Source organism: Phalaenopsis equestris, unplaced genomic scaffold, assembly GCF_001263595.1.
Source record: "Phalaenopsis equestris unplaced genomic scaffold, ASM126359v1 Scaffold000568, whole genome shotgun sequence".
NCBI classification, from domain to species: domain Eukaryota; kingdom Viridiplantae; phylum Streptophyta; class Magnoliopsida; order Asparagales; family Orchidaceae; genus Phalaenopsis; species Phalaenopsis equestris.
In genome coordinates, this window is record NW_018165008.1 from 437,973 (window position 1) to 446,616 (window position 8,644).

The following is an 8,644-nucleotide window of genomic DNA, read 5'->3' on the forward strand; positions in this document are numbered from 1 at the left end:
CAAAGTTCACCAGAGGATCTTTTTCAGAGATAAAAAAGTATAAGATAAAAAAAACCATGTTCTATTAGGCCTTGATACCCAATGCAAAGGTGAATAAGACAATGATTACAAAATCTTCTATGGATGCAAAGGCATCGACTAAATTGAAGGTAGTTGTCAATGACTTGATATAAATGACGCAGGTGTTGACTTCCCTCATCAAGACGTTGAACATGCTTATGTTCGTCCACTAAAACAAAATGACGAATAAGATTTCTTAGAATATTCTCATTTGGTGACCTGCTTGACATCGCTCAGAGGCCTTCAATACTTAGTTCTAACCCATCCTCACTAAGATATTGGATTCACCTTGAGTCCTATGTGCAAGTTGGTCTACCAAACCCAAGTGAGTTGGTGTGTAACATTTAGGACCCATAAGCCAAAGCTTATGTCAGAGGCTAAACTACTTCTAATTTCTACTCGAGAATTATTTTCATATGTTTGATGTTAGACACAACTCAATACTCTTTAGGGGCGGACCCACGTTCAGGTGAGATCAGGCACTTAAAATTAAAATAACTTCAAAATGCATGGTTAGTTCTCATTTTAACACTGTCATTGTCGAAATCAAAAATTAATTTTTAAAATTAAAATAACTTTATAATGTACTGTTAGTCCTCATTTTAACACTATGATTGCTGGGTCCCAAGCCACGGATGTGAAAAGTGGAGGGTTGTGTTAGGTTGTCGACAGCCAGCGTAAAATTTGTCGAAAAATCATAACATGAATCTTTTTTATCATTGTGTGAACGCTAGGATGTCCCCTGAAAGCAATACAGTGAAAAATGTGCAAGGGTCGCTACACTGGCGCCCGAGTGTAGTGTCAAATAAATAAGGGTTCCCACATTACAGACATATATAAGTAAAAAAGTCAATGAAACTAATATTAGGATAGAGTCTTGAAATATAGGCATTCTCACAGGTAAATTAATGAAATTAGTTGATTTTATGATTCATAGAAAAATAAATATCTAATATATTTAAAAAATTAAATGAGTTGAAGAAAAGGTTAAGGATATTGATAACTTAGGTTTTAAAATTTTGTGTTCAGGTAAAAGTCACGCTAGAAATGGTGTAGATTTAATTATAGATATAAGTTTGAAAGATAATGTAGCAAAAATTAATAGAATTGGAGATAAAACTATAGCTCTTAAGATTATTGTTGATACAAATATTTTAATATTATAAGTGCATATGTTCCTCAATTAGGTTTAGATGTAAGTTCTAAAGAAAAATTTTGGAATGACCTAGAAGTATTAATACAAATGAAATCTCTTGAAGAAAGAATTTTTATTGGAGGAGATTTAAATGAACATGTAGATAGAGTGGTAGAAGATTTTAAAAATATTCATATTGGCTACAATTTTGGAGTGATTAATGAAGAAGGTAAAAACATATTAGATTTTGTTTTAGCATATGATTTTGTTATTGCTAATACTTTATTCAAAATAAGACATGAGCATATTATTACTTATAAGAATGGATCTAATAAAAAATAAATTGATCATTTTCTTATAAGAAGAAGAGATTGTCGAGAATGTAAAGATTGTAAGGTCGTTCCAGGAGAGAATTTAAGTACTCACATCGATTATTAGTTATGAATTTTAAGATAAAGAGTTGCAAAATAAAGAATACTAGGAACCATTGTCATAACATTAGATGGTGACACCTAAAAAACCAAAATAAAATTATTTTTATGAGTAAACTTCAAGATTTTGGACGTTCATGAAGAAGCAAATTCTATATGAGATAAAACAACACATTATTAAACAAGTGACAAAAGATGTACTTGGAGAACCAAAAAGAAATTTTTTTATAAATAAAAATAGTTTGTGACGGAATAATAATGTGCAAGAAAAAGCTAAAATATAAAAGTTATATTATAAAAATTGATTTAAATGCAAAAACTTACAGATGAGAAAAATATAAAATGACAGTAGGGAGTCTATGAGAACAATCCGTGACGCGAAAAATTCTGTTTTTAATGATTTTTATAATAGATAAGATACTAAAGAAAGTGAAAATAAATATATAAACTAGTCAAATAAAAAGAAAATAAAAGTAAATATTTAATTAAAGTGAAGTATATTAAAGATGAAAATCAAAAAGTAATTTTTTTAGAAAATTATATTCAACATTGATGGGTGAGTTATATTAAACATTTCAATGAAGCTTCTAAAAATACGATCGACCTTAGTGATCTTATTATCATTAATAATAATAAAATATTTTATTATTACTATCTTATTAGTAAAAAAAATTGAGAAGACCTTGAAGAAAACTAAAGATGGAAAGTTTGTGGGACCTGAAGATATCCCAATTGAAGTGTGGAAATATTTAAGAGATTTGAGAGTTTCTTGTTTTACTAAACTCTTTAAAATTATTTTAAAAACTAAAAATATGTCTAAGGAGTGGAGCAAAAGTATTTTGGTCCCAATTTTTAAGAATAAAGGGGATGCACAAGAGTGTGCAAATTATAGTGAAATTAAATTGATGTGTCATACTTTGAAATTATGAGAGAGGATAATTGAACATAGGTTAAAACTTATTACAAAGATTTTTTATAATCAGTTTGGATTTATGTCGGGCAAGTTTGCTATGGAAGCTATACATTTATTGAGAGGTTTAATGAAGAAGTACAGAGAGAATAACGAGGATCTACATATGATTTTTTTTATTTAGGAAAAGCTTATGATAAAGTTCCAAAAGATATCCTTTGAAGAATTCTAGAGAATAAAGGTATTGATATGACTTATATTCAAATCATTAAGCATATGTATACTTGCGTTGTTACTTATGTTCGAACAAAAGGAGGATTAACCAAATATTTTCCTATTTCATTTGGATTACATCAGGGATCGGCTTTAAGCCCATTTTTTGCTTTAGTTATAGATGCTCTTAGTGGACATTTAAAGAGGATGTACCTTGGTGTATGCTTTTCACTAATAATATACTTCTTGTGGATAAGACTAGAGAAAGAGCTCAGAAAAAAAAACTTGAATTATGGAGATCTACTTGGGAGTCTAAAGGCCTTCATTTGAGTAGAACTAAGACTGAATACATGGAATGTAATTTTAGTGGAATGTAATTTTAGTGTAATTTTAGTAGTAGTAGTAGCTTTAGTGATAGAGTTGTAACTATGGTTGATCAAATTATTAAAAGGTATGAATGTTTTAGGTATCATGGGTCTACTGTTCATAGTAATGATGATATAGATGGGGATGTTATCAGTAGAATTCAAGTTAGTTGGTTGAAGTAGAGGAATGCTTCGGGCCTATTGTGTACTGGAAAAGTACCGCTTAGACTGAAAGAAAAATTTTATAAGATGATGGTGGGGTCTGCAATGCTCTATGACGTAGAATGTTGGCCTTTAAAAGAGAAGCATAAAACTAAGTTAAGTGTTGTCGAGATGAGAATGCTTACTTAAATGGATGAGCGACTTTAAACTTAGAGACAAATTCCAAAATGTGAAATGAATATATTCGTGATAGGGTTGGTGTAGCTCCAGTGACAGACAAAATTAAAGAGAATTGTCTTAGATGGTTTGATCACATTAAATGTCAACCATCTGATGATCCAGTTAGAAGAGTAGATGTTTCAGATTCAACTTATGTCAAGAAAGGCAGAAGTAAACCTAGAAAGACTTGGGTAGATTGTATAAAAAATTATCTTAATTTATTAGAATTATTAAAAATATGACACTCAATATGATGCAATGAAAAAAAGGATTAATGTAGACGTCCCCAATTAGTGAGATAAGGGCTTATTTTTGCTTTTGTTGTATTGTATGGTTAGTCAAATCCAATCCATCACAAACCCATGTAAAGTTCCAAAATTCTACTAATCCTATCTATGCTTTTTTATTTAAACAACATTAACAATTTATAATTTCATGATGTGGGACTAAAATGTACATTAACACACAACATTCCATGGCAAAGCTTTAGATTAAGGGCATTTAGATATATACCACTCAATTTCAATATATTTACATGTCTGACACCTAAATTCTATTTTTACATTTATACCACCCAAAATCATTCGTATCACATAAAAAATATCATTATTTTAATTTTTAAAAAGTAAAATACACTTTTATGCACGCGTAAGTACATGTACTATAAAATTAAAGTTCAGGTGTTAAATATGTAACTAAATAAGAATTGAATGGTATTGACATAAATCATTCAAAATAATATAAAAATAAGAAGAGGAATAGTTCAAAGTCTTATTTTGGTAGCATAGGCATTTAAACAAATTCATAAATCAAATATATTGGGTTAAAAAATATTAAATAACTCTCATGTTATAATGATTATAACATTGATAATACATGATTATACAATAATTTTAAATTATAATCTTTTTAAGTTTTTTTTTCTTTGCATTTTCTTATCAGTTTTAGATTAAAAATTAAAAGAAAAGTAAGATCGGCGATAGTAATTTCAAATATGGATAAAAAAGATTGGTACTATTTTTAAATTATTAATTTATGCCCTCATTGAAAAAAGTTTTTGGCTCCTCCCCTTGCTCTTAGGACATAAGGCTAGCTCCGCTCATCCTTGCTCAAACACTCCACTTGGCCTTGCACTCCTCTCCAGGACGCATGCTTAGAACTCGCTTTGCTCGATCTCACTCCGAGGCTCCACTCAACTTCTCTAGCACCCTTGCACGTTGATTTTTTTTTTGTTGCTATTAAACTTATAATAATTTATCTTTGGTTATTTTTTACCTATAAATGAAATTTTATTAGATTACTTATGGTGCTGAAACTTCTATAGAAGATATTAAGTGATTTCAATCAAATCACCGGAATGTATATTTTGCCACCTAAAAAGTGAAGTGCAGCTTTATTAATGTAATAAATTTAAATGATTATAATATGATAATACATGATTATAAAATAATTTTAAATTATATTCTTTTTATCCTTTTTATTAGTATTTTCTTATCAATTTTAGATAAAAAATTAAAAGAAAATTAAAATTGGTGATAATAATTTCAAATATGGATAAAAAAGATTGGTGTTATTTTTGAAATTATTAATTTATGCTCTCATTGAAGAAAATTTCTGACTCCTCCCCCTGCTCTTAGGACATAAGGCTAGCTCCGCTCACCTTGCACTCCCTCGCTCAAACACTCCACTTGGCCTCGCACTCCTCTCTAGCATGCCTGCTTAGGACTCGCTCTACTTGGTCTCACTTCGAGCCTTTGCTTAACTTCTCTAGCATCCATGCACGCTGAAATTTTTTTTTTTTTTTTGCTATTAAACTTATAATCATTTATCTTTGGTTATTTTGTATCTATAAATGAAATTTTATTGGATTACTTATGGCATTGACATACCAAAATTTTAGTCTTTTAAAACTTCTATAGAAGTTATTAAGGGTGCATTTGGGGCAGCTTAATGCCCACAACGCATTTTGAAAACGCAGCTCGTCCCATTTGGTTGGCACGTTGTGGGGAATTATTCTAATAATCCGATCGAATTTCAGATTAAACACGGCCGTGGGATCGACCCCGCGGCATGCGTTCCTTTAAGGAACTATTATTACGCTGCCACCCAGATGCTCTCTCGACTCTCGCTTACCCTAGGTGGAACCGATCTCGCGAAGGTTGCACTTCTCTCCCTCACTCGCATCTCTCTCGCCCTTAGTGTTGCTTTTCTCCTCTCCCTTCTCACTCAGAGCTCTGGTTACTGTGCTTTGTAAGTAAATTCATGCGGTTGTCGATGGACTGACTTTCCTTATGCAATTTTTTGCTCTCTGCTTTGCAATTTGTTGTGAGATTTCGTCATATTGGTGATTTCTGATTTCTGATTTCTCATTTGCGGTGTTGTTGATTTTGGATTTGAATCTTGCAATGAAAAAAAAATGTGAAATGTTTTGGATACCAGATGAAAGGTTCTAGATGTTAGTTCAATTGTAGTTTGCAACGTTTAGGGGGGCCTGTTTGAAAAACGGATGAACTCGGGTGCTTGATTTGTGCATGTCGTTATTTTGGGTATTCTGTGTGAAAGATGGATGAAATCCGGTGATGTTTGAGTGGTAATTTAAAAAAATAGATGAGATTGGGTGCTTCATTTGTTCATAGCTTTGTCTCGGTTGACTTGTTTGTAATTGCACTATCTCAAAATTACATACAACTTTTTTTTTTCTTTTTGTTTGGTTTCGTCTATGAATGCGAGAAGTTTGTGGATATGTGGTGGGGGTTGGATGATGGCTATGGTGTGGTTGTGATGGTGGTTGTGGTGGGGGTAGATTGGTGGTTGTGTTGGGTGTTGGATGATGATTATGGTGGGGGTTGGGTGGTAGCTGTGGTAGGCTGGGTGGTAGCTGTGGTGGGGGTTGATTCGTGGTTGTGTTGGGTGTTGGCTGGTGGTTGTGGTGGAGGTTGGGTGGTGGTTGTGGTGAGGGCTGGTTGGTGGCCGTGGTAGGGGATGGGTGGTGACTGTGGTGGGGTTTGGTTGGTGACTGTGGTTGGGAGCTGGTTGTTTGTGGTGAGAGATGGGTGGTGGATGTGTTGGGTGTTGGATGGTGGTTTGCTAGTCATTGTTGTTTTGTGTCACATGTGAAATCCTAGTAAAGGCAACCAAGTTCTTTTTTTTATGTTGGGATTTTTGAGATACTTCTGGATGGTCTGTTATTTTATGTTCCATTGATTGTAGATGTTTTAGATATTGTAAGTTCAATGTTGTTTGTAATTTTTTTCCCTTTTTTTGATTCCTTTTAGTTTCTTTTGTTTTTTGTGGGTTTGTGAGATCCGTGATGAAACATTCGATCTTGTGGGTTCTCCCGGATTGTCTGTTAGTCATTGTTGGTTGGTTTCATATGTGAAATCTTGGTAATGACAACCAAATTCTTCACTTCTTTCAGAAGTAGGGGTTTTTGAGGTACTTATGGATGTCCTTTTATTTAGTAATATACATATATGACACACACAAACTTGGTATTAAGTGAGTTAAAAACAACTGAGAACCCATTGTTTTATAAGGGCTGCTGTCATTTTGTTGTGATAAGTTCGGCAAGTTTGGTGTATTTAGTTCTCTGAGACCTCACACTCGCACAAAACCGTAATTGATTCTTGTTTTTGTCAATTTATGTTTGTGTTATGACTAATAGATTGTTTTTTGAATCATCCAAGGAAGATGAGCTCTAGAATTTCAGGGACCTCCCAATGATCGCTCTGCCACTCAGGCTACGGACTTCCCTACTGGCATCATGTCGGGTACATAACTACAGAAGACAGTTCTACAGATGCCGACGGAGTATCACGGAGAAGTGTAACTTCTTCAGGTGGGCATACAGTCTGATAAATTTTACTGCCGATAATGATCGTGGTTGGATGGTATCACTGGATGACAACGTAGCTCGTGACATACGTCGTCTGTATTTTAGAATTAATATTATCATATTTTTAATTATAATTTTAATAGTTTTTTTTTATTTTTTTAGCAATCTTGACACTCACTGTTAAGTGAGATGCGTATCTTATTTTTTGTATTGTTCTGAAGTAATTTTTTTACTTCTCAAGTATCAAATATATTGCTATGACAGTTCTATTACAAATCACATTACTTCACAGAGATAAGATGATCATTTATCAAGAAACAATTGTTTTCCAACAACACAAACTAAACATTCAACCAGCTTATCCGTATCAACTGCTGCTCAGCAGCTTATCTGGATGAAAATGATCAGTTGCTTATCAACAATTTATTAATAAGCTGCAGCTGCTCCAAATAGACCCTAAGCGGAATGTATATTTTGCTAACTAAAAAGTGAAGTGCGGAAGACATTAAATTCATTAACGTAATAAATTCACCACGCACACTCGCAATAGAAGTCAGTGCTCTAACGTGCTTCCCTGTCCCTACCCAAAGTCTAACTGCAAAATCATCTGCAAAAGAAGATTTTCTTTGCATTACCATATATATAACAGAGAAAAGACGGCGACTTCCTCCTAGGCAAATAAGATAATATTCTTCAAAATAAAAGACACAAAAGTGCTGGCGGAGAAAAAACCAGGCATGATCTGGAGCCGATCAAGGCCCTGTCGCTCGAAATCAGCGATGATCTCGTAGGCACGCTGCTGCTCCTGTGGTGCCAAAGTCTCGATATGATGGAGAATATCGACAGTACCACCTGGATTCCCGGACTTGGCAGCGGCGTAACCATCATCCCCAAGAACTTCCCTGTACATCGCCGAGAAGTCGATCACCGGAACTGTAAGCGTCCCGTCCATGTCGAACACCACTCCTCTCAGCGCCGGCTTCCCCTCTGCATCGCCAATCCTCTGCCTCACTGACATGGCGGTTCTACGCAGGGGAAGTGAGAAGGGGAGGGAGAATGTAGAAGGAAAACAATACCAGCGAGGGCTTGATAACCAACCAAAGTGAAGCAAGCGCATCAGATTGGGAGAGGACACTGTAGACAGACGGAGAGATAAAAGTAAGGAGAGCTCATACGCTTGTCCTCTTCTTCCCTCGGTCCGCTAATTTATGTACCGGATAAGTATGAATGATTGTAACAGGCATAAAAATGAAATATAAAACAAATAATTTCTCAAACTAAAAGAAATAAAAATTGCATTTACATTATATATAT

At 33.8% G+C, this 8,644-nt stretch overlaps 1 protein-coding gene across 3 annotated transcripts in view; it reads right to left on the reverse strand.

Annotated features, from left to right (window-relative positions):
• LOC110029380 (haloacid dehalogenase-like hydrolase domain-containing protein At2g33255) overlaps positions 1–8,534 on the reverse strand; it is a 32,785-nt gene extending 24,251 nt beyond the window's left edge. For all 3 annotated transcript variants that reach the window (XM_020731649.1, XM_020731650.1, XM_020731648.1), the window contains exon 1: positions 8,063–8,534. In XM_020731649.1, coding sequence (XP_020587308.1) covers positions 8,063–8,447 — 385 coding nt within the window. In that variant the 5' untranslated portion in view covers positions 8,448–8,534. The remainder of the gene's footprint in view (positions 1–8,062) is intronic.
• Between the last annotated feature and the right edge of the window lie 110 nt (positions 8,535–8,644).